The sequence below is a fragment of the Coenobita brevimanus genome, chromosome 55, assembly GCF_032717465.1.
Source record: "Coenobita brevimanus isolate Jiangsu-jjx chromosome 55, ASM3271746v2, whole genome shotgun sequence".
Lineage (NCBI taxonomy): Eukaryota > Metazoa > Arthropoda > Malacostraca > Decapoda > Coenobitidae > Coenobita > Coenobita brevimanus.
In genome coordinates, this window is record NC_137008.1 from 3,103,841 (window position 1) to 3,129,858 (window position 26,018).

Below are 26,018 nucleotides of genomic sequence, written 5' to 3' on the forward strand. Positions count from 1 at the left end.
CTCACCTGCCTACCCACCTGACCTCTGATGTCACGGGTCAATATACAACAGGCCATTTCTGAGAATTTCTGATGTAACACACACACACACACACACACACACACACACACACAGCCTGATGTTCATTGCCTACAAGAGATGTCGGTTCTGTCTGCTACAACTAGCTTCATTACAACACCATACTGACTCACTCACCTACATTAATCAACCAAGCAAATTTTTTCTGTATGTACCATTGGTCTGGAACATTCTAGAAGGCTGAGAAGAATTTACATGCGCTTCCTGTTTGAATATTCTCTGGATTATACATCAGTCAATAAAACTCAATAGCAATAATACATTATTTTATTTTACTTTACCTTCCTTTGGTAATAACTTGCATCAAATACGAAAAATTTCCATAATGTCAGTCTGGCGAGTGTATATACAAGTATATTATGTATACTGTAGAGAGAGAGAGAGAGAGAGAGAGAGAGAGAGAGAGAGAGAGAGAGAGAGAGAGAGAGAGAGAGTTTTATCTTCATACACTGCACTGTATCCACGGTATATGTGGAAATACTACGGTTTTAGTGACGCATCACTGCTGCCTTATTCGCAATCAGGTCGTCTGTCACCGTCCTCTGCTGTCTTCTCTGTATAATACACCAGGGTGGCGCGGGGATGAGACACAGTGTAAGTATACCAGCTTCAGATCAGTGGCATTTTTTTTTTTTCTAGCTAGCTTCAGACCTACGGGTGCAATGACCTCTTGTTACGCGCCATGATGTTTTTGAATGTAACCTAAAGACAGTTTTATTCAGCTTGGTCCATCAAATCATCAGGCTTCATTTAATCTCACACAGGCCTGGTGTATTGGTATTTTCGGAGGTGGTTTGACATGTAGGAGGGGCTTATGGTGGATTAGTACAACGTTTTCTTGTAAATTTCAAATTCCTACCCTAATCAGGAGCCGAGTATGCGTCCATTAAGACAGCAGACCTCCCTATTGATCCGGCCACCACCTGCCCCCATACATACTTTGAATTTATTTTCAGGCATCTTTCTTGTAATTTGTGGAGGTATTGTGTTTTTGACTGTTGTTGCTCTGGTTGTGAAATGATAATGGGGAAGTGGACTGATGGGAAATAATGGACTGTTTTGCAAGTGATATTGTAAGGGTAGATAAAGGCGAAAGCGAGGGAACAGACATCGTTATTATCGCCCTCAGCGAATTTGAAGTAGGTTATGTATTCACCCGTGTCTGTAAGTATGTGTACTTGTTTTTTTTCAGTATATCACAAAAGGTTATCATCAGATTTGAATGACATGTGGTGGATAGACGATTAGTGAGTTAAGAAAGAGTTTATTACATTTTGATGTGGATCCGTACCAGGATGCATGAATAAACCATAAATTTTATTGTCGCAGGTGGAGGTATGCACTCCCAAGAGAATGTATAATAGGGCAGACTAACACTGTAGACTTGAATGCGTATGTGAGGCCTTATTTGCCTGGTTAGAGTTTTAGGAGGATCAGGATCATGATGTAGGCATAAATCAAAAATTCTATTAGAGTCGGCGGAGGTATGCGCTCCGTGAGTGCTTTCTAGTTATGTCTATGTATAGGCAGTGTTAGGGAGTCACGGTTGGTCAGGATGTTTGGAGGTTTGAATTGTTCTAAAATTAGGAACCATCGGTTGTTCTGTGTCTAAGTGTTTAGTTCTGAAGGGTTATTGCACTGAGGTCACCACAAACATGGCAACATTATAATCATTCTCCTACTTTCACCATGAAGACCAAGGGTGTGGTAGCATGGTACAACTGAAGAGACGACTGTGTGTTTATTACTGGAGGAGACAATGGGACAGACATCTCCGACCACCTGTCTACCATTGTCAAAGACAACCTACGACATCCCCCGGTGAGAGAGTAGTCGATTTCACCATAGGCAGTGCAGATAAGTGCCTACACTACTTTTCACCGGCTCTGACACCAGAAGTGATGTCCTCAAGACCTGTAGCATTGATAAAGGTTCTCAGTACTGGATATACCTCTTTGTATTGCCTTTTCATATCTAGTTTCCAAGGTAATAAATAGAGGTTGACTTAAATGCAGGGGATTTACATCAACACTACAGGGGTTGAGGACATCACTGATGGTGCCAGAGTTGGTGAAATGGAGTATAGTTGCTCAACAGGTTGCTGTACCTGGCGGAGCCGTTGTTAGGGGTGCCTCTTATGCTTATAGGCGCCACCAGGGCCGTACCAGGTGTGAGTGGATCCTAAGTCGTACCTCCTGTGCTCTGCTCCCTGTCGAGTTGCTGGCACTACCACTTAGGTCCAAATGTGTGTGGAGTATTCGCGAAGGGTGACGATCGGGTTATGACCAACATACTGCCGGAGATCTATGCAGCTAATGGCCTGCTTACCATCACCATTCCCGACTCGGTCACCTCTCCAGCTGCGATCAAAAAGACTGGGAAGAGCGAGAGAGTGAGGAGGAAGAAGAAGAGATTTGAAGAATCAAGGCAAACACCGAAGAAGAAATGGCTGCAACTCGACGTCCTACTTAACAGAAGCTCGACCAAGAATGTGGGGACAGAGGAAGAAGCAGTCCGAGAAGAGAAAAAATGCTCTTGACGATCAGCAAGACCCGACTGAAGTAGACGATGAAAAAGACGACGAGAAAGTCAAGGTAAAGGACTCATACCCATCTGTTGAAGATCAGGGCGCTCCTCGTCTAAGAACATGCTACAGTACTTCGACGGAGTGCAAGTTACAGCAAAACCAAAGAAGATCTAGTCGTAGAAGAATCAGATTGAACAGTGGCTTGCCATTTACAACAGTTGCCATTTTAAGAATATCAGGAAGCAAAAACATCAAGAAAACGCACAAATGGAACCACCCTCGTATCCTACGCCCACCACTTGCAGCACCAGACAACGAGAAGCAACGGGGAGGCAAGAACTTCCTGCCAACCACATTAAGGACCGCCCCCGAAACTTTCAGACCCTCGCTTTTTTCATCTTCTGTTTTACTCTTCAGTCAACTCCAGTCTTATTTCACCCCCACTTTACCCTCTTAAAACTCTTAGGGATGTTCCTTAGTGTGAGGGGCATCATTTGGGTGGAGATATGTTGGTTGTAATTAACCTATGTTTCGTGTTGCTTTATGTATTTTTTTTATTGACTTTTAACTTTCAGGGGGTAATGTCACTGGTACACATTGTTTGTTGTGTTGATAATTGGAATGTCTCGGTGTATTGGCTTGAGGGTAATGAGGCCACCCCTTCCCTGTCATATCGCATGTTCTGTCTTGCTTGTGGTGTTTGAGTGTTAGATCTGTTTGTGAGTGGAGGAAATTTTGTGGGACTTGATTATTTCGTTAATTTTAGTTACAAGTATGTGTGTGTGTGTGTGTGTGTGTGTGTGTGTGTGTGTGTGTGTGTGTGTGTGTGTGTTGGTTTCAATGTTTCGGCTGGGAGTAAAAGCAACTGGCGGACCGGAGTCTCTGCAGCTCATCTGAAGAGAAAAAGTGAAGAGCACACTGTGTCGTGATGAAGTCCCTCTATATAGAACATTCCTTCTGCTCTGCCCTTTAAATATAACCAGTTTACCATTTATTAGAATTGAAATATTTATTGTTGTAAAAGGTCCCTTTCCATGCATTATTATTTTTTTTAATACTTCCACATGAAAACACCTGAGAAATATCTTGTTATCTATTTAGCATTGATCCAAAGCATCTTGAATTCAGCTCTTAATCGTTTAGCTGCTCGTCACTGCATTGTTTTTCTGACTATCCTTATCTTAAACTGCTGGGTCATTTTTTTTTTTTCAAGTGGCAAATATCACGCAGGTAAAGGTAAATATATCCTTATGTTTTTGATAAGAATATAAATGCAAAAAAAGTACAGTATGATATATTGAAGAATAAAAATCATAAATTCTAGAGTTAATGTAAACGTTTCATTTATTGAGATCAATGCTTCTTAACCTTTTCGGAAATAAGCAGACCTATGACGTCACACCGATTGATTTCACAGGTAACATATCCAGGTGAATACAGGTGATGACAGACTAAATTATCGGTAATATAACTTGCCTACCTGAAACTTATTTTAATATCATGACAGCCAGAGAAAAGAAAGTACAATAATTACCAGATACTACTACATAATTTCCTGATTGGTTATTTCTGTACGTTCAGATTACTTTGAAAATATGTATAGATATTTTTGGGGGGGTTATGCATCCAGTTTACATATGTATACTACACACACACACACACACACACACACACACACACACACACACACAAAACACCACAATAACCGTGTTCAGACATAGCCCAATGGTTTTCTTAGGACTTACCTTGACATAGGGGTCGTGGCTGCCTTGGAATCACTGATAACTATTGCTGCTTCATTCACAGTTATTTACATTAAACACAGAAGCGCCCATCCAAGAGGTGGTAAAGTCGCCAGTGTGAGTGTGTGTGTGTGTGTGTGTGTGTGTGTGTGTGTGTGTGTGTGTGTGTGTGTGTGTTTGTTCAAGGGTCAATAAGGTAGTCATCAAATCTATGGGTTCAGAAACTAAGGAGAGAAGGTTCTGTCATCTCAACCTCCTTCTCCTCAGTAAAACCTAATTTGACTCTCAGTACACCGTGGCATCTCGGATCCTCGGCGCAGTCACTGATGGTGTGCAAAGGCAAGTTGGGACAGTCGCTACAGATCCTTGCCGATCCTCTCGATTTGGGGCGACTCAGGGGTAAAGAACCACTGATATAGATAGACAGATAGATAGATAGATACATAGACAGATAGATGGATAGATAGATTGCAAAGTATCATTATATGCATTTTATAAGTTAAGAATACCGAATTATCTTCATATCACCCAAACCTTATTGCTATAACAGGAACACAGACTCTGGATTAGGCTGCTTACCTGAGAATTTTAAGATGAAGGTGGCATTGTGAGAGCGCGACAAAGAACACCTGTATGATGTATGGATTTTAAAAAATTTAATTAGGCTCTCCCTCTTTTCATCATCTTTTAAAAAATAAAAAGCCTTAATCGCCCTTTGAATGTTAACTCTAATTGACCACATCGCGACTTGATGATCTCGTTCCGTTTGGTTATGTGGTTATCATGCAACGTGGTTAATGTTTCCCTGGTCTACAGAGAGAGAGAGAGAGAGAGAGAGAGAGAGAGAGAGAGAGAGCAATGGGAAGAGGTGCTTGTCATTCAGTGTGGAGTCACGTAAAGGTAGCGCCAGCACCTAAATGGATATCTAGACAACAAAAACTAAGTGTGTGTGTGTGTGTGTGTGTGTGTGTGTGTGTGTGTGTGTGTGTGTGTGTGTTCTAACTTTCACCCCTGAGAACTTCACACACAGTCTCAGGTGGGCCAGATCTGATACAGCCAAACGCAATGAGTAATAACAAAGCAAACCAGGTATTCAAGGTCGCCATTAACCTTGCACTTCACCAACCCCTCAACATGCATCAGCCACTCCTGTCGGTCTTCTCTTTATCTCTCATGACAAACTGTAATGCACAATTGTACTAAAATTTTACTAAACATCATTGTACTAAATATAATTGTACTTAAACATAATTATACTCTATGTTAAATGTTTATGCAAAAGAGAAATGGCCAAATTCCCCCCAAACACGAAACTCCCGCCAAGAAAAACAGCAGAATAAAATTTAGGTTTCATGATCATTTCAGTCCGAGATGCCTAGCCCTGTATTCCCTAGCACCTTTTCTTTAGCGATTTATTTTTGGATATGCTTGGTTAATTTTCTTTTGTGCGTTATTTTTGCAGAGAATGGCGATATAAGAGGGATTATTTGTTAACAGAATACATTAAGGTGTAACAAGCAAAATAAATCGCTCAGGAAAAGGTGTTAGGGACGTAAGGTAAAGTGGAAGAGACTGTACCAGAGCTGAATATTTTCTAGACATAAAAGATTGGAAGACGAGATTGAGTGTGTACTAGAGAGTTTAAAACACACACACACACACACACACACACACACACACACACACACACACACACACACAGATGCAACGCCACTGCGAAGAGAAGGGAAAGTTAGACGGGGAATGTGAAGTGATTTGACAAGATGAAGGACATTCCCACCTCCTTAAGAAAGAGTGGAGACCCGACCCTTACCCCCAAGACACACGCAATTAAGAACTGTATGTTATAGTGAACAAATAAGACCCTTGTACACACTCAGCAACTATGAAAAAAAAAAAAAAAAGGAAAAAGAATTGAAAAGAAACACAGAGTGTAACACCGAATGGAAACTCCCCAGGCTCTGGAAGGTTCCACACACCCGTCCCCCTACATGTGACACAACCAGTCATATACAGGGAAAACGGGAGAGACAGGGCAGGAGGGGTTGGAAGAGAATAGAAACACGGAGAGGAGAGGAAGGAAGGAGCGAGTGGGGTTAGCCAGTATAAATCTGCTCTCACCTCAGTACTGCTCGTATGAGATACTCCCTAGAAAACTCACCTCAGTACTACTCTTGTGAGATACTCCCATTTGAAGAAAATAAACTGCAAACAAACCCCAGATGCATCTTTATCTTTCTCCTGCCATCTACGACAAGTACAAAGAACTTTCTCTCCTTTGTAAAATCTCCACAAATCAACACACTGTTACAGTAGCTTGGCGACGACTACGATATATTATATTTACAACTACGATATATTATATTTAGTGGTCGTAAGTTGTCATTCTAAAGCACGTTTTGTGTGTCTGTGCAGAATGTTTGTCTATCACTGTGTCTGTGCAGAATGTTTGTCTATCACTGTGTCTGTGCAGAATGTTTGTCTATCACTGTGTCTGTGCAGAATGTTTGTCTATCACTGTGTCTGTGCAGAATGTTTGTCTATCACTGTGTCTGTCACAGTGTATTGTATATAAAGGAAGTAAATATTCTACTCACCGATCTTAACCGTGGTGGGAATGGTGTTATCAGCAAACGCTGGCACAGACACAAAAATAATATATCGTAGTTGTAAATATATCGTAGTCGTATCGTTTAGATAGTTCAAGAAATGTTTTAGGTGTTTTAGGAGATGTTTTGGGTACTTTAGGAGATGTTTTGGGTACTTTAGGACATGTTTTAGGTACTTCAGATGTTTTGGATACTTTAGGATATGTTTTGGGTACTTTTTTTTTTTTACGTGTCCGACTCTGGGCAAAGGCTTCAGGGCCTTTTTCTCTGGGGCAGTGACCTATCCCAAGGCCCAGTAGTCCTCCTACATCTCCACATGTCACCACTTCGGCGCTAACACCCACCGTCCATACTGAATACATGCTGGGGCTGTCTCATACAGGACTGGTGTACTGGTATTAGTGGGGGTAATTTTACGACATTTCGGCAGGTCATCAGGAAAGATCAGGAAAGTCTGCGTTTAGGAAATTCAGATCCTTAAATTGTTCCCTGCCCCAGCCTGGATTCGATCCTGGGTCAATTAGTACTGCAGGCCGCCTCTCTACTGTTTCAGCCACCGCCTCCCCCAGTGTTTGCAGTACTATCGGAGATGTTTTAGGTGCTTTAGATGTTTTGGAAACTTTATGAGATGTTTTAGGTATTCTAGGAGATATTTCAGGTACTTCAGATGTTTTAGATACTTTAGGAGATGTTTTGGGTACTTTAAAGGTTTTCGATACTTTAGGAGATGTTTTGGGTACTTTAGGAGATGTGTAGGTACCTTAGGAGATGTTTTGAGTCCTTGAGGAGATACTTCCGTACTTTAAGAGATGTTTTGAATCCTTCGGGAGATGTTTTAGGTACTTTAGATGTTTGGAGTACTTCAGGAGATGTCTGGGGTACTTTAGGAGTTGTTTCAGGTACTTTAGGAGATGCTTTAGGTATAGGAGATGTTTTAGGTCCTTTAGGAGATGTTTTAGGTGAGATTTTGGGTACTTTAGGTGTTCTGAGTACTTTAGGAGATGTCTTGCGTACTTTAGGAGACTTTTGAGTCGTTTAGGGGATGTTTGGGGTACTTTAGGAGATGTATTAGGTACTTTTGGAGATGTTTTAGGAACTTTAGATGTTTTAGATACTTTAGGAGATGTTTGGGGTACTTTAGATGTTTTGGGTGCTTTAGGAGATATTTTGAGTCCTTTGGGAAACTTTTTAGGCACTTTAGGGGATGTCTGGGGTAGTTTATATGTTTAGGGTATTTTAGGAGATGTTTTGGTAATTTAGAAGAATTTTAGGTATAGAAGGACATGAGGATTAAGGCGAGATACTTAAAGAATATTAAATACTTCCTTTTTGGGGGGGTCAGGAAGGATTATATTTGTTAAGGAGTACGGGCGCTTCGGTACCATCCCTACATACTCTTGTTTGGATGTAGGAAATGGCATACAGCGAGACGGAATAAGTATGCCTTCGTGACAGTAGTATAAGTACACAAAAATAGATTAACAATTACTTAATATTGCATTTGCCAAAGATCCTAATGTTTCTTTTTCTACTGCATTTCAGAAGTGAGTTTTCCCGTATGTATGGAAAGCTGTACCGTACATTTATATACAGACTAACGGGATTCTCTCTCTCTCTCTCTCTCTCTCTCTCTCTCTTAGCTGGATCATCTCTAGGAGCGCCCTGGCCACTCACACCGTAAGGAAGGTCAACAACAGAATGCTGCACTCAAGCGCGGCTCAGTACGATGCCACACGTCAGCTCCCTGGGCATTTTCACACATGAGATGCATCACTTCAGCCAAGGCCCATGTAGTTCCGTATTTATCTGGCACTTTTATACTGTTACTTTACCTGTCCAAGTCCCTGTCTGCAGAATGAGAGCGGAAGGAAATGCTAGAACTTGCGTAATCATCCTGCTGTTGGTTACTATACTCTTTTTACTTAAACTTGGCCTAAAATTACCATCTCTCCATCTTGAATCCTGACTTGTAAGGAAAAACTGACATCAGATTATGACGGTAGTCACAAAGAAATGACAGGGAAATTATGTAGAGCGGTAGCATTGTCTCTTTCAGCAACTGAGCTACGAAATTCTAGGCCAAGTTTAGAGCAGAAAGGGCATAGTGAAATCATGACTAAAACTGCCCCGTGTACACCTTTCCTCATGTGACAGCAACCATGGACGCTGCTGTTGATGGAAAAACTGAGTGGCATGCAAAACGAAAAAGACTGGGAATTCCTGGTTTAGAGAATTTCAGCCTGAGAAGTACGTGACTGTTTGTGTCTCATTTCCTTGTAAAAATGATAATGGTACGGCAATTACTGGCGGGAGTTTCTATCACAATGAGGAAATAAGTGAGAAAGCAACAGTCCACATGCACAAAAATGATGCACAGAAATCACAGTAAAAATAATGATTCACGTGCATCCGTAGTGTCAACCCAAACCCACGTCACCCGGCCGCCTTCCCACCCTGATGACTTGGCTCCCACGACCCACGCATCCATCGCCTGACCAAAACGAACCCAAAAAAAACAATTTCCATGCGACGATGAAGGAACCCAACGCTGGAAGTCTGCAGAAAAGCTGTTCTTCCTGGATAAAATTGGACAAAGAGAACCACATTCTAGATACCCTCACTTCGACATGTCAGGGTACATTGCTTTAAAACCCTGGAAGTCATAGGTCGTTTTTTTTTTCTTCCCCTTAATGGTGATCGTAAATTCCTTGTGTGTGTGTGTGTGTGTGTGTGTGTGTGTGTGTGTGTGATGGTGAGGTCTCCCGAGTACAAACTTATTTCAAAACGTTATATGGGTATCATTTCATTGTCATTCAAATACGTGTATATATCAACAACTTTTTTTCGTTATTTGCCATCAGCTACAATTCTAGCACTGAATAAAGAGTCTCTGTTTCTTCCCACTTACGGAAAAACAGATGGAAATTCATGCAGCATCGAGACAGGCAAGGAAGATAAGGATCATTAATTGAAAAATAATAATAATAATAATAAATTGGATATAGATGCCAGAAGAATTAAGATGAACGTAGAATGACACAAGTCTATCAACATACAATTAAATAGATGAACTTGAAGGATCAGATTCCATTATGAGTTGGCTGGTTGCTTCCGTTCATGTCTTTAAAATCTTGTCAAGGAAGAGTTTATAGAGGCAATGATGATCTTGATACTAAATGGAATACTGAGCTAGACGATGTTAAGATCATTGGATGGTGATAATAGGTGAGATTCAGGTGGAGTATGGATCACTTTGTATAGGCAATGAGTCAGATTTTGTCCATGAACCCACTACTTGACAATCCTCCAGACTTACTGAAAACCCTTCATTGTACAGTTTAGCATTTACTCTTCATCCTGATTCTATGGCAGTTTATATTTGATGTGGCATTTTTACACTGTGATGGTAGAAGACATAGTTGGATTGTTCTGTGTTCAGTGTGTCATGGAGAAATATGGGAGTATTTTCTTTTGTTAGTCCTTTTACCAGTCTGTAATTAGTGTCTTATTGCTTTTCTTTCCTTTACGGGTGGCTTTACATTGAGTGACAAGCCAAATGGTTTCCTGTAAGCCAGGAAACCATTTACAGCGCTGGGTGGTAACCATATAACCAAACCATACGCGCTCCCTACGTGTCAACAAGTGGGTTGGTGGAGGGTTAGTGCCCCTCCTCGTAAAACAAATAACTCAAAGTCAAATGGCCACCCCTTACAGGATTATGGCGTCTGGCAATAAATAAATAAATAAATATAATAATAATAATAATAATAATAATAATAAGAAGAAGAAGAAGAAGAAGAATAGTAGTAGTAGTAGTAGTAGTAGTAGTAGTCGTAGTAATAATAATAATAATAATAATAATAATAATAATAAAATGATAATCAGTTTATTGATGATTTCCTATATACATTACACAAAGAATTTACAAAACAAGAACATAAATAAAGCAGAATTAGCACTATGCCTCTATTATTTTAACTTGGCCCAAATTCCTGTCCTTTTGCAGGTTGTGTCATGGTACCTAAGTAGCAGAGAAAGACAATGCTGCGGCTCCACATCCTTTCCACAGCACTTATTCGTGACTAGCATCGTGTTAGTCTATTGTTTCAGCTCAGGATTCGAGGGACTGTGCAGTTTTAGCCAGGTTAGAGTGAACGGGGTATAGAGACGCTTGCATAGTGATATTACAAAAGATTATTATAGGAACCTGTAGCCAGTAATCTGTTTTTTTTTTCTTCCTCTCTTCAACCAATAAAAACAGTCGTAATTCATTACTGAATGACAAAAAATCGCATGACGTGTTGAGGTGATGCTTTGATGTTACATGAGCTTGAAACACACACACACACACACACACACACACACACACATACATACATGCACGCACGCGCAAGCGCGCAGGCACGCACACTCACCAAATCACCAGAACTCATAAAAACAGCACAAAAATGAACACGGCTAGACAGTCAGCTGTCTGGTCATTTGCACTCTCCCACCAGATAAACACGCTCAGCAATAGCAAGTGTGAGAGTGATGAGAGGTGGCAGAGGGGGTGGGGGAGGAGGTGACACTAAGGGTATAAAAGAAGAGAGTAGCTCAGACCAGCAGCAACAGCAGCAGCCGCAACCATGGCAACAGCACTGTGTCTAGCACTCTTGGCTCTCCTTGGATCCACCTCCGCTGCCAGACTCTCGGTAAGCATTTTACTTTCGTAAAATAATCCATACCACTTCATGTTTACCAGTAACATGTGGTTATTAGGAATGAAGTTGCTTGTATATCACATCGATCCCAGCATGGGGATTTGAATTTCGTCAAAAAATTCTTAACACGTCCTGTACAAGACACACCGAAATTGTCATAAGCACAACACCACTAATTCCAACTGGCCAGTCCTAAATGAGGCACCAGTAACACCTATTCAGTGAGGAAGAATTGGTATAAATTCCCAGGTGGTGACATGTGTCGGTGTCAGACAATATCTTCTGCATCCAAGAGGTGTGCTCAGCGTTAGAAACGCAATGTGTAATTTATACGAGAGTAGGAGCGAAAAGGCTGAAAGTTGACATTTTGCAAAATAAAACTGAAGGATCATTCACCTTTAGATTAAGATAAATCACTTCATTACTTAATATAGTAGTTTTGCAGTAGGAAAAAAGTAACACGAGAGACTTTTCACTTCCTGAAAGGGCAAAACAGTTATATGTGGAGGAGCATGCTACTTAGCATAAAACTAACAATAATAAAAAAAGAAGAATTTGAGTAAATAAATATGTGTGTACGTAACGATGATGGTAAGTTAATAGAGAAGTTTTAGGAATGCACGTACTGCACGCAAATTACTTGTATGAAGTCAAGCTAAATAAATGTAAATATTGCGGCAGGTGTCTGGGACGGACCTGACATACAAGGGCGAGAAGGTGTTCCTGAACGGCTGCAACATCGCCTGGAACAACTATGGCTACGACTTCGGCAACGGCGGCTACGACGGTACACTGGACTCATGGGTCTCCGAAATCGCCAGCTCGGGCGGAAACTCCATCCGTGAGTCTTATTTTCCTTTGTTTACATGGGTGTGTCTAGTCTTCTTTGTCGCTTGTCTGGTCTTCTGCCTATTCCCCTTCTGTCCACACGTCAATTTTATCTTCTGTTAATGTGCTTTCTTTTCACTAATCATCTTTTCCCTCGCCTTTTCACCTTCCTCTTCAGTTTGTGATTCCTCTTCTGATGAATTTTATTTTCCTTTCCCAGTCTGTCTCCCCTCTTCTTCTGTCAGTGAGTTCTCTCCATCAATCATATTTCTCATCGCTTCTTCTGAGTTTGGGAGAGTGTGTAAGAAACGGAATCTAAAGGTGAATGTAGGGAAGAGTAAAGTGATGGTCTTTGAGAGAGGTGAAGTCAGTGAATGTACAGCGAGGTTGGATGGTGAGGAATTGGAAAATGTGAGTACGTTTAAGTACTTGGGTAGTGTGATGAGTAAGGATGGAGGTTTGGAGGGTGAAGTGCTTGAAAGGGTACAGCAGGGAAGAAAGGTTGCTGGTTCTTTGAAAGCAGTGATAAGAAACAGGGAAGTGAGCATGGAAGTGAAAAAGTTACTACATGACAGTATTGTGATACCAGCTCTAACGTATGGAAGTGAAGCTTGGACGTTGTTGGAAGGACACAAGTCAAGAGTGAGAGCAGTGGAAATGAGTTATTTAAGAGGAGCCTGTGGGGAGTCACATGGAGAGACAGGCTGACGAATGAGGATATAAAGGAGCGTTGTGGTGTGGATGTGGATGTGATAGGAAGCGTTATGAGGAACATACTGAGGTGGTTTAGCCATGTGGAGAGGATGGAGGGTGAAAGACTGACGAAGAGAGTGTATGTGAGTGAGGTGGAGGGGGGAAGAGGGAGGGGGAGGCCGAGGATGAGATGGAGGGATGGGGTGGATAGGTACATGAGAGAGGGGTGTGTGAGTTGGGAGCAGGGGAGTGAAATGGCGGGGGACAGGGCGACTTGGAGGCGATTTGTTTGTGGCCACCCCAAATCGGATTGATGCGTCTGGCAATAGATAGATAGATAGATTCTTCTGCTCCATATTCCTTTATCCTTAATTTTTTTTTATTTTTAATCCATGAGTCTTCTCTTCCCTGACTACAATGTCATTATGCCAATCCATTTGATTCAATCCATCTGTGGGTTACTCAATAGCCTTTCTAATCTCACCCATTGTCCATCCTGTCTTCTTTTAAAACTTCCTAACTTATTAATCTCCTTCGTGTGTGGGTACGGGGAGGTAGGTTCGCCTATGACCTCTTCTGTTTCTTCCTTTCCATTGTTCATTATGATCCTAGGCTGAGAGAGGCTTGATATATTTATCTGGCAAAGGATGATACTCTTTGATACAACGAGTCCGGGAGGGATGTGATGTGCATGCTGTAAGTGTGAAATATGGTTGTATAGTACGGAAAAGTTTGTTTTTGGTCTCCCTCTATTGTATATTTATTCGTCTCTACCCACTGGTCCATCCGTCCTCGCTAATGTGGTCATCTGCCTCCTCTTCCTTATTTTAATTACTCTTCTTTCTTCTCTAATCAGATTGATTGCCTTATCTTCAAATAGCTACTTACTGAGCTCTTCAGGTGTGTGGACTTGGTTCATGAGTTTGTTAGAAGTCTGTGTCCGCGTCAGGTGCGTGGGTGCATGCGTAGGTCTACAGTATATTATGTGTACGTGAGGTGTGTGGGTGCAAGTGCAGGACTACAGCACGTTATGTACACGTCAGGTATATGGGTGCACGTGGAGGGCTACAGCACGCCGGCGTTCGACGGTGACGGCTACGTGACCTCCTGTGACAACTCAGGTCAGTTTGAGAACGACGTCAAGCAACTCCTGGACACTGCACAAGCCAACGACGTCCTGGTGACTCTGACCATGTGGAACGGGGCCTACCTCACCAACCAGCCGGCAATCGACTTGATTTACGACGACTCCAAACTGGACTCCTACATCAACAACTGCCTTAACGTGAGTACTGTCTTCAGTAGACAACTCTTAAATATAGACAGACAGCACCTCACTTCAATATAGAGACAACACTTCGCTTAAATATAAACAGAGAACACTTCATTTAAATATAGGTCACCCTTTCACTTTCCAGCAACACCATCAACTGTGCCGTCATAGAAGTGTTGTGGATCACTCAGTTATTCACTGGAAGAACGTATACATGCCAACTGGTCCAGTTTCATATTGTACATCGCTAATAGAAACTTTCACTTCCCCTCTCTTTACAATGAGGACCAGTGATCATTAAAAAGAAAAGATTTTTGTTCTAGTGTGTATGTTTGTGTGTGCATTCTTAGATATCTTTTATTGGTAGTATCGTTACAACCAATATATAAACATTTCTACTGTGATTATTGGCAAAGTATAATTGTTTTTTGTTTCTGCTTTTTTTACATGTCTCTGTGTTTCCTCAGAGCCTGATAAACACCATTAAGGGACACCCGGCCTTTGGAGCTTTTGAGGCGGTGAATGAGCCTGAGGGATCGGTCCTGGTAAGTGAGCCAGCAGCCAGGTGACGTCACGTGGGGTATATCTATGGGTTATATACTTAGTAACACCGAGTTCTTAGTGAATTTCAATACATATTACATCTAAATATTCACTTTTATGTTAAATATGTATATCTAATACAGACCTGGTTTGCCACAATAGCACACAGAAGGATAAAAAGGAGTCATTTGCAAAATAAATTATTGAGGGATATGCGTTACAGTCACAGATACCTCCCACATGGCGAGAACAACAGTAGTTCGTACTTTTAACCCTAAGTAATAGGCAATTCCATATTTGTTTACTGTTAAAGAATACCGTAGTAAGTGTTCCATGTGACTGGTTATGCCCTTTATGACTGGACTGGCTATTACCTTGATAACCTCCTGCAGGTGGAGAGCAACAGTGACTACTGCTATGACACCAGCATCATCGGTCAGGCCGGCGCTGGCTGGACTGGTCTCTCTGTCCCCATGGAGAGGTCAGTATCGGCTCACATTAAAGGGGTCAGGTCACATCACTGGGGTCAGATCACATTATGGTGGTCAGGTCACATCACTGGAGTCATGTCAGGTTACTTTGGTCAGGCCACGTCACTAGGGTCAGGGAATTGGCAGTTTCTTGTAAATACCTATGAGGACGTTATGAGATCAGACCCACCAGCACACAAGAGTTTCCGTGAACAAGAACTTTTTGTTATTGCCCTGACTGGGACTGCTGTAGTGGCAAACACTCCAGCAATTATTATGGTACGACAGTGACAGGAATGCAGTGATATATGTTGGAAATATTATTTGTAGGCAAACACACATATACACACACTGTATCGGTAGGCAGGTTGGCAGATGGATAAACAGATGAACAGAGGAATAGATAGATAAATTGATATCCAGAAGAAGAAATCATAAACCCATCAACTTGTGACTGCTAACATTAAGCTCACTTCGCCACAAGTCAGTGATAGACTCCAGTTCATCAACCTTTCCGGATTACAAGGACTGTTTACGAGTGTTCACAGTGATCAGGTTACCCTTGGTTAGAAGAAAATATATATATATGTGATCGTTTTCACTGAACCATTCAAGAACTTTAGGAACTCGTCACGGTATGCAGTGTTTGGGTGCGAACAATGCTTGGTTCCTAATTGTTTTCCGAGATTAATATTTTAGCCAATGGCTCGGGTTTGTCATATGAATTAATGTGGCCAACTGGCATACTTATACCGAATCAGAGACCACGAAATATTTGCAATAACTGAACAAATAAGTGGTTAGATCATTTCATCTCATTGTATTGGTAGCCACAAACATCATCAGTGTCAATCTAATCATTGACTATGGCGAGTTTCTGTGGCAGATTCCTGAGGTTCATCGGGCGGCAGAACCAGGCGGTACGTGCCATCGACTCAGAGGCTCTCATCACCATCGGCTCCTGGGGTCAGTCACACCAACAGTGTCTGTACTCTTAACCTTAAGTAACATCGTAACCGCCGAGTAGTATTTCACGGCTACAACAGCGGGGAATAGTGACACATTATATTTTTGGAGTAATGTACACTACTAAGTAAAACAGCCAAGCAATTTATTGCCCAACCCTTCAGGGTTCTTGGCCTAAAAAGGAAGAGTAAGAATCTAACATGAACCTAGAGAGGTTATTTCATAAATCTGACTTCGTATTCATAAAGAATCTGAGGTATATATAAAATTTTCCAACTTCACTCCTTGTAAAAATACTTGATATGTCTGGTAAACATCACCTAGCATCCAGTTAGACACAGGAATTATAGTTGAAGCCGTCCTGGAGGCTCCAGCCTAGCCCAGTCCTCTCCTTGCTACGACGGGTGACTCAGACACTAATGCATTAGTGGGCCGGCCCCCACTGCTAGTAGGCTGCAGCAGTTATCACAAGAAGAACTGTATGTAATCTCTATGGCTGGTACACCATCCTTTAGCCACAGATTGTGTGGGTCGACTACGTATCCAGCACCTGATCCTTTATATAAATGACTGACGTTGGATGTGGTAGAATAATCCTGTTGATTATTACGAATTGTCGATGTTCGGCTGGTGAAATGACCATGTATGCATCACTTGATAACAGTATTGATTGCTGCTGATGTCTTGAAATAACCATTAATCAGGCACTTATTTAATTATAGTAATGGATGATGTTAAAGTGATGGGAAGACCATGTATCCAACTCTTTGTTATTTATGGTAATGGTTTGTGTTTGTATGGATCAGGTCAGTTTTCCCAGAACGACGCCTTCTCCAACTCCCACAACCACTACACTGACGCCTGCCTCAACCAGGCCGCGGGGGGAAGCAACGCTCATCTCGACTTCTACCAGATGCACACCTACGACTGGGGCGGCTCTTGGAGCCCCGACGCTCCCTTCACCGTGAGTTGACAAGCGGCGGCTGGCTGCCTTTGCTTGGGTTACACCAACTGACCCACCCAATTATCAAGCTGGGACCACCAAGAGGATGACTTCCAAGTTTACAGAGAGAGAGAGAGAGAGAGAGAGAGAGTGGCGTATAGATATTTGTCTAGTGTCACTCATGATTGCTGTGCACCAATCTGTCATAACCATAGTTTCCCTTCCTCTATTGCCAGGAGTTGTGTTCTTGATGAGTGAGGAGGCTTTCCATCATCATTTCCCTGCCAGTTTATATCAGCATATAACATTTTGATATTCTCTTTTATGATACATAAGAAATCCAAACTGTCCACATTGAAAACATAACAAGCACAAAAGAGAATGTGTTCTTGAAGTATATAAGTCATTAAGGTCGAGGTGTTGGATGCTTGCTAAGGTCACCAGACATGACCCCTCACCTAAGCTGACCTGATCCCGCAGGTCAGCGCCTCCGACTACGGCCTTGACAAACCCATTGTGATCGGAGAGTACGCGTCCGTGTGTGCCGCAGGTACCTCGCTGCGAGACCTGTACGAGTACGGCTACACCCACGGCTACAGTGTGAGTACCAGGCTTTGTTGAGTACACCTACACCCACGGCTACAGTGTCAGGGCCAGGCTTTGTTTAGTACACCTACACCCACGGCTACAGTGTCAGTGCCAGGCTTTGTTCAGTACACCTACACCCACGGCTACAGTGTCAGTACCAGGCTTTGTTCAGTACACCTACACCCACGGCTACAGTGTCAGTACCAGGCTTTGTTCAGTACACCTACACCCATTAATGCAGTGTCAGTACCAGCCTTTGTTTAGTACATCTACACCCACGGCTACAGTGTCAGTACCAGGCTTTGTTGAGTACACCTACACCTACGGCTACAGTGTCAGTACCAGGCTTTGTTTAGTACATCTACACCCATTAATACTGTACAGTGTCAGTCCCAGGCTTTGTTCAGTAAACCTACACCCATTAATACAGTGTCAGTACCAGGCTTTGTTGAGTACACCTACACCCATCAATACAGTGTCAGTACCAGGCTTTGTTGAGTACACCTACACCCACGACTACAGTGTGAGTACCAGGCTTTGTTGAGTACACCTACACCCATTAATACAGTGTCAGTACCAGGCTTTGTTGAGTACACCTACACCCACGGCTACAGTGTCAGTACCAGGCTTTGTTCAGTACACCTACACCCACGGCTACAGTGTCAGTACCAGGCTTTGTTCAGTACTGCCCTCCTTGTCATTCCCTTCAGTTTTGAGATGTATGTCTTAGTTTCTTCTTCTTCCTCCTCCTCCTCTTCTTCATCTTCCTCCTCCTCTTCTTTCTCTTCCTCCTCCTCCTATTCCTTTTCTTCCTCTTCTTGCAATATCGTGACTATTTGATCCAATTTGGGGAAAATCTCTTGTATTGCACAAAATTAATGAAGACTTTAACTAACCCCTCCAGTTCGAAAAGTAGTTTTGTTTCCTAAATTAAAGAAAGAACTGCAGTAATAAAAAATAAATAAATACGTTATTGTCCTATATATATATATATATATATATATATATATATATATATATATATATATATATATATATATATATATATATATATATATATATATATATATATGGCTTATTCACCTTTAGACAAAACCCTGTTGTTACTACTATTGTATTATCTTTGAAGCTGATAGACAATACAGTAAATGTGACGAAAGTAGTAATAAATGGATTTTAGGTTTATCAATACCACTAATTCAAATACCTAGCATTTTCATGGAAAAAACGTCTGAGACTATCATTTCACATTATTTGTATCAATGCATAAAGATGGTGTTCACATTTCAAAGTCATGGTTGTAGTGAAAATCATGTATGTTGTGTGTGGCCAATAACCAGTTTGTGGTTGTAGTTGGTAATACAATGGCCGTCGATGTGGCAGGTGGGCGAAATAGCTAGAGGTGTAGTGTACAGGTGAAACAGCCAAGAGTGTTGTGTATAGTACTAAGTGTGTACATGTTTGTGTGTGCAGGGAGGATGGAGTTGGCACTACTCGGCCTCTGGCGAGTGTAGCGACTCCCGCGATGCCCAAAGGGACGCCCTGGGCCAGCTGGCGGGACGCACTGACAATGGCGTCGTGGACATCGTTGTGGACTAACTCACCTGCCTAACCACCTGACCTCTGACGTCACGGGTCAATATACAACAGGCCATTGATGAGAATTTCTGATGTAACACACACACACACACACACACACACACACACACACACACACACACACACACACACAGCCTGATGTTCATTGCCTATACGAGATGTCGGTTCTGTCTGCTACAACTAGCTTCATTACAACACCATACTGACTCACTCACCTACATTAATCAACCAAGCAAATTTTTTCTGTATGTACCATTGGTCTGGAACATTTTAAAAGGCTGAGAAGAATTTACATGCGCTTCCTGTATGAATATTCTCTGGATTATACATCAGTCAATAAAACTCAATAGCAATAATACATTATTTTATTTTATTTTACCTTCCTTTGGTAATAACTTGCATCAAATACGAAAAATTTCCATAATGTCAGTCTGGCGAGTGTATATACAAGTATATTATGTATACTGTAGAGAGAGAAAGAGAGAGAGTTTTATCTTCATACACTGCACTGTATCCACGGTATGTGGAAATGCTACGGTTTAGTAACGCATCACTGCCGCCTTATTCGCAGTCAGGCCGTCTGTCACCGTCCTCTGATGTCTTCTCTGTATAATACACCAGGGTGGCGCGGGGGCACAGGTCTGAGGGCAGAGTGAGACACAGTGAAAGTATACCAGGTTCAGATCAGTGGCATTTTCTTTTTCTTTTCTTTTTCTTTTCTTTCTAGCTAGCTTCAGACCTACGGGTGCCATGACCTCTTGTTACGCGCCATGATGTTTTTGAATGTAACCTAAAGACAGTTTTATTCAGCTTGGTCCATCAAATCATCAGGCTCCATTTAATCTCACACAGGCCTGGTGTATTGGTATTTTCGGAGGTGGTTTGACATGTAGGAGGGGCTTATGGTGGATTAGTACAACTTTTTCTTGAAAAATTCAAATTCCTACCCTAATCAGGAGCCGAGTATGCGTCCATTAAGACAGCAGACCTCCCTGTTGATCCGGCCACCACCTGCCCCCATACATACTTTGAATTTATTTTCAGGCATCTTTCTTGTAATTTGTGGAGGTATTGTGTTTTTGACTGATGTTGCTTTGGTTGTAATATGATAATGGGGAAGTGGACTGATAGGAAATAATGGACTGTTTTGCAAGTGATATTGTAAGGGTAGATAAAGGCGAAAGCGAGGGAACAGACATCGTTATTATCGCCCTCAGCGAATTTGAAGTAGGTTATGTATTCACCCGTGTCTGTAAGTATGTGTACTTGTTTGTTTTCAGTATATCTCAAAAGGCTATCATCAGATTTGAATGACATGTGGTGGATAGACGATTAGTGAGTTAAGAAAGAGTTTATTACATTTTGATGTGGATCCGTACCAGGATGCATGAATAAACCATAAATATTATTGTCGCAGGTGGAGGTATGCACTCCCAAGAGAATGTATAATAGGGCAGACTAACACTGTAGACTTGAATGCCTATGTGAGGCCTTATTTGCCTGGCTAGAGTTTTAAGAGGATCGGGATCAGGATGTAGGCATAAATCAAAAATTCTCTTAGAGTCGGCGGAGGTATGCGCTCCGTGAGTGCTTTCTAGTTATGTCTATGTATAGGCAGTGTAAGGGAGTCACGGTTGGTCAGGATGTTTGGAGGTTTGAATTGTTCTAAAATTAGGAACCATCGGTTGTTCTGTGTCTAAGTGTTTAGTTCTGAAGGGTTATTGCACTGAGGTCACCACAAACATGGCAACATTATAATCATTCTCCTACTTTTACCATGAAGACCAAGGATGTCGTAGCATGGTACAACTGAAGAGACGACTGTGTGTTTATTACTGGAGGAGACAATGGGACAGACATCTCCGACCACCTGTCTACCATTGTCAAAGACAACCTACGACATCCCCCGGTGACAGAGTAGTCGATTTCACCATTGGCAGTGCAGATAAGTGCCTACACTCCATTTCACCGGCTCTGGCACCAGCAGTGATGTCCTCAAGACCTGTAGCATTGATAAAGGTTCTCAGTACTGGATATACCTTTTTGTACAGCCTTTTCATATCTAGTTCCCAAGGTAATAAATAGAGGTTGACTTAAATGCAGGGGATTTACATCAACACTACAGGGGTTGAGGACATCACTGATGGTGCCAGAGTTGGTGAAATGGAGTATAGTTGCTCAACAGGTTGTTGGACCTGGCGGAGCCGTTGTTAGGGGTGCCTCTCATGCTTATAGGCGCCACCAGGGCCGTACCAAGTGTGAGTGGATCCTAAGTCGTACCTCCTGTGCTCTGCTCCCTGTCGAGTTGCTGGCACTACCACTTAGGTCCAAATGTGTGTGGAGCATTCGCGAGGGGTGACGATCGGGTTATGACCAACATACTGCCGGAGATCTATGCAGCTAATGGCCTGCTTACCATCACCATTCCCGACTCGGTCACCTCTCCAGCTGCGATCAAAAAGACTGGGAAGAGCGAGAGGGTGAGGAGGAAGAAGAAGAAATCTGAAGAATCAAGGCAAACACCGAAGAAGAAATGGCTGCAACTCGACGTCCTACTTAACAGAAGCTCGACCAAGAATGTGGGGACAGAGGAAGAAACAGTCCGAGAACAGAAAAAATGCTCATGACGATCAGCAAGACTTGACTGAAGTAGACGATGAAAAAGACGACGAGAAAGTCAAGGTAGAGGACTCATACCCATCTGTTGAAGATCAGGGGACTCCTCGTCTAAGAACATGCTACAGTACTTCGACGGAGTGCAGGTTACAGCAAAACCAAAGAAGATCTAGTCGTAGAAGAATCAGATTGAACAGTGGCTTGCCATTTACAACAGTTGCTCTTTTAAGAATATCAGGAAGCAAAAACATCAAGAAAACGCACAAATGGAACCACCCACGTATCCTACGCCCACCACTTGCAGCACCAGACAACGAGAAGCAACGGGGAGGCAAGAACCTCCTGCCAACCACATTAAGGGCCGCCCCCGAAGCTTTCAGACCCTCGCTTTTCTCATCTTCTGTTTTACTCTTCAGTCAACTCCAGTCTTATTTCACCCCCACTTTACCCTCTTAAAACTATTAGGGATGTTCCTTAGTGTGAGGGGCATCATTTGGGTGGAGATATGTTGGTTGTAATTAACCTATGTTTCGTGTTGCTTTATGTATTTTTATTATTGACTATTAACTTTCAGGGGGTAATGTCACTGGTACACATTGTTTGTTGTGTTGATAATTGGAATGTCTGGGTGTACTGGCTTGAGGGTAATGAGGCCACCCCTTCCCTGTCATATCGCATGATCTGTCTTGCTTGTGGTGTTTGAGTGTTAGATCTGTTTGTGAGTGGAGGAGATATTGTGGGACTTGATTATTTCGTTAATTTTAGTTACAAGTGTGTGTGTGTGTGTGTGTGTGTGTGTGTCTGTTGGTTTCAATGTTTCGGCTGGGAGTAAAAGCAACTGGCGGACTGGAGTGTCTGCAGCTCATCTGAAGAGAAAAAGTGAAGAGCACACTGTGTCGTGATGAAGTCCCTCTATAGAACATTCCTTCTGCTCTCCCCTTTAATTATAACCAGTTTGCCATTTATTAGAATTGAAATATTTATTGTTGTAAAATGTCCCTTTCCATGCATTATTATTTTTTTAATACTTCCACATGAAAACATCTCAGAAATGTCTTGTTATCTATTTAGCATTGATTCAAAGCAGGAAAGACCGGAAGTGACTTTCTAGGGAAGTAACTTCAACATAAATTTTAGGTAGCGCTTGAAATATTGCACCATTTCTACGTAACAGGTTGTCACTCCCTTGTGGAATTGATCTTATACTCAATTGCCGTCTTAGTCTGTAATTTCTATTTGGTAATGGGCAAACTTTAGAGGTATTCTTATAATTATTATTTTGTTTACTGTGAAAACCTTGAAGTAAATAGAGATTTTATAACGTGATTGATAGCAGTGAAAATATTATAGAAATGTTTCGTTAAACAGATTTCAAACCATTATCTTCCTCCATAATAGGCGATCAAGTAGCTTTTCACGACAACATGTGTTTTGGTTTCTAGCGCTTATAGTGTGTATGTTTTCGTCCTTGTTAACGTAACTCCGCTGATCTTGAGTCACAGTTTTTTAGACACGACAGCATGTCTTTCTTCGGTGGAAATTCTGACAGAAAAATGCAGGGTAAGTGCGAGTATTTTTATGTGCAGGTGCTATTGAAATTGAGCTGATTTGAGGTTAGAGACAGCAGTAAATACTCGATTCTGATAGTCGGTAGCCAGCGGTACACATTCTTGGAATCGTGTTTTAGTGATAGGATTTTGTACTTTAAATTATACTCAGTTTCATAATGCTGATTATTGGTTAGGATGATTATATACCAGGTTAATAATTCCTGAAGCTAGATGCCATTACTCACTTTATTCAGTAAAATTTACCCTGGTTTCTGACATGGGAATTTGAGGATGAATTACATAATTGTATTTATGTTTAGTTGCTTTCCCAATATAATACGGCAGTAATGTCCTTCTATGATTTTGAATAACACTGGGTAGTTTCCATAGTTGCATCATGTATGACATGTTTGGTAAACAAAATATTCGCCCCATGAATCCAGGTGACACTCTCTTTTTTATTTATTTAGTTATTTGCAGTTCATAGTTTATTTTATTTTACTTATGAGCCACCTCAGGATTTGAAGGATTTTAATAGGACTGTGTGATCTCTCCTGTTCAAAAAGTCTATTCTACCGGTATGCTAAACCGAATCATAATGTCAGGAGATGTCAAAAACTGCACAGTCCTATTAGTTGGAGGACTGTGTAGTTTTCCTGTTGACTTGAGGTGTTCATCATATGAGTCTCTGTACTTTTCACTTAGGCCTGTTCTTTTAGATATTAGGCCGTACCTACAGTTTTGTCATTAAATTTGGGTCATAATTTGTTTGTAAAAGTTTATTAATTTTGTTTTATTGTTATCATCTTCTGTAGAGTCACTTAGGATTATTTAAGGCTAATACAGTAATTTAATTGAGTATGGCCTCATTTTCTTATATTCTCTCTCTCTATATACAGTATATATATAAACTCTCAATCATCCATCATCACAGTATCTGGCGCTGCTGGCTTAGCTCCATTAAAGCAATATCTAGCACCGGTACGAGACAAAATTGGCAGTTCCATACAATATCAGGCATCGAGGTGTATCAGCCGGTTCATAAACAGTAGCCAAAACTGGCACTGTATTACTCTTACTGTATTGTATCATTACTTTATTGTATTTTATGCTTAATTTCATCATTTACTCATGGGAAAGCATTTAAGATGGAGGGTCCAGATGGATAGTATGGCAATATCCGGCTTGGCGCCGAATATTGAGCCAATGGGGGGTTCTGTGCAATATCTGGCACTTCACGTCATTCAACAAGGGGCTTGGCTGAATTATGCTGGATAATTGATAGTTTACCATACTCTGCAGTAAAAACAAACCCTGACTAAAACAGGCTACTGTAACTGGGAGAAGCCTGATTCGATACAGATGATAGTTCATTCTATCCAATGTTTCCCCTCCCCTGAATTGGGATTTCAGGCACATGTTTGAAAATAAATGAGTACAGTAGCATTTTATAGTGCTAAAAATGAAAACTATACCTATTTTACACTAACTTGGCCCATAATTTTGCCCTTTTGCAGCATGTTTCGCATCCTTGTCAGCTCTTTTACATAACTTGTACAGTACAGTATTACTTTAGTCTGTTATTACAACTCAGCAATCAAGATGGGGAGAGGGCAGTTCAGGCCAGGTTGGAGTAAAAAGGGTAGGAAACACAGGTATTGTATCCCATGTAATGGACATTGTTCATTACAGCCAACAGGAGTTTGGTGGTCTTCACATTGTCCTGTAAGTCTAATATCTGGTCCATCGAGATTCATTAAAGTGAGGGTCTACTGTATTTCTTACAGTCTCCAGTAGCTTTCAACCTAGACAACACTGTCACCCACTGCCATGGTTCACTCTCATATGAGAGTGTTGGCAGTATGTCACTTACACAGGACCCTCTTAACCTCCATCCATGCTGACACTCATACTCTCCGAAATACGATTGAACTTTCCAGTTACATGTCTGCCTTGAAGTGATCTCTCCTTAACCTCGCCCTTATTTTGCCATCTTCCGGTGTACACAATACAGCACAGCCCCCAGACATAACTATTAACATCTTAAAGTATCTCACCTCCCATCTGGACCTTGCAATTTTTCGTGCTTATTATCTCTTCAATGTGTTTTTCCTAACGCTTCCTATCACATCCACAGCCACACCCCAACGGTCCTTCACTTCCTTATTGGTTAGTCTGTCTCTCCATGTGACTCCACATGCTCCTCTCAAATAACTCATTTCCACAGCTGTAGCTGTTGGCTTCTTTCCCTCCAACAAGGTCCAAGTTTCACGTCTGTGCATTTTAGTTG

The 26,018-nt window shown here is 41.7% G+C and overlaps 2 protein-coding genes across 3 annotated transcripts in view; both read left to right on the plus strand.

Moving 5' to 3' along the window:
• Positions 1–11,584: 11,584 nt before the first annotated feature.
• LOC145401364 (mannan endo-1,4-beta-mannosidase-like) lies at positions 11,585–19,562 on the plus strand. Its single transcript, XM_080273688.1, has 9 exons — positions 11,585–11,650; positions 12,341–12,500; positions 14,224–14,465; positions 14,921–14,998; positions 15,389–15,477; positions 16,353–16,432; positions 17,239–17,396; positions 17,856–17,975; positions 19,437–19,562. The coding sequence occupies exons 1-9, from the start codon at positions 11,585–11,587 to the stop codon at positions 19,560–19,562; spliced, it is 1,119 nt and encodes a 372-aa protein (XP_080129814.1).
• Positions 19,563–23,648: 4,086 nt separating this feature from the next.
• LOC145401208 (charged multivesicular body protein 1a-like) overlaps positions 23,649–26,018 on the plus strand; it is a 308,785-nt gene continuing 306,415 nt past the window's right edge. For both annotated transcript variants that reach the window (XR_013897574.1, XM_080273513.1), the window contains exon 1: positions 23,649–23,738. Coding sequence is in view for 1 of the 2 variants with exons in the window: in XM_080273513.1 (XP_080129639.1) it covers positions 23,699–23,738 (40 nt within the window). In the remaining variant the exon portion in view is untranslated. The remainder of the gene's footprint in view (positions 23,739–26,018) is intronic.

Bases quoted from the DNA above. Each gene is read 5' to 3' on its own strand.
- LOC145401364 (XM_080273688.1), top strand. From the start codon at position 11,585: ATGGCAACAGCACTGTGTCTAGCACTCTTGGCTCTCCTTGGATCCACC. The intron at 14,466-14,920 runs GTGAGTACTGTC...GTGTTTCCTCAG, and splicing joins ACATCAACAACTGCCTTAAC to AGCCTGATAAACACCATTAA. The intron at 17,397-17,855 runs GTGAGTTGACAA...CTGATCCCGCAG, and splicing joins GCCCCGACGCTCCCTTCACC to GTCAGCGCCTCCGACTACGG.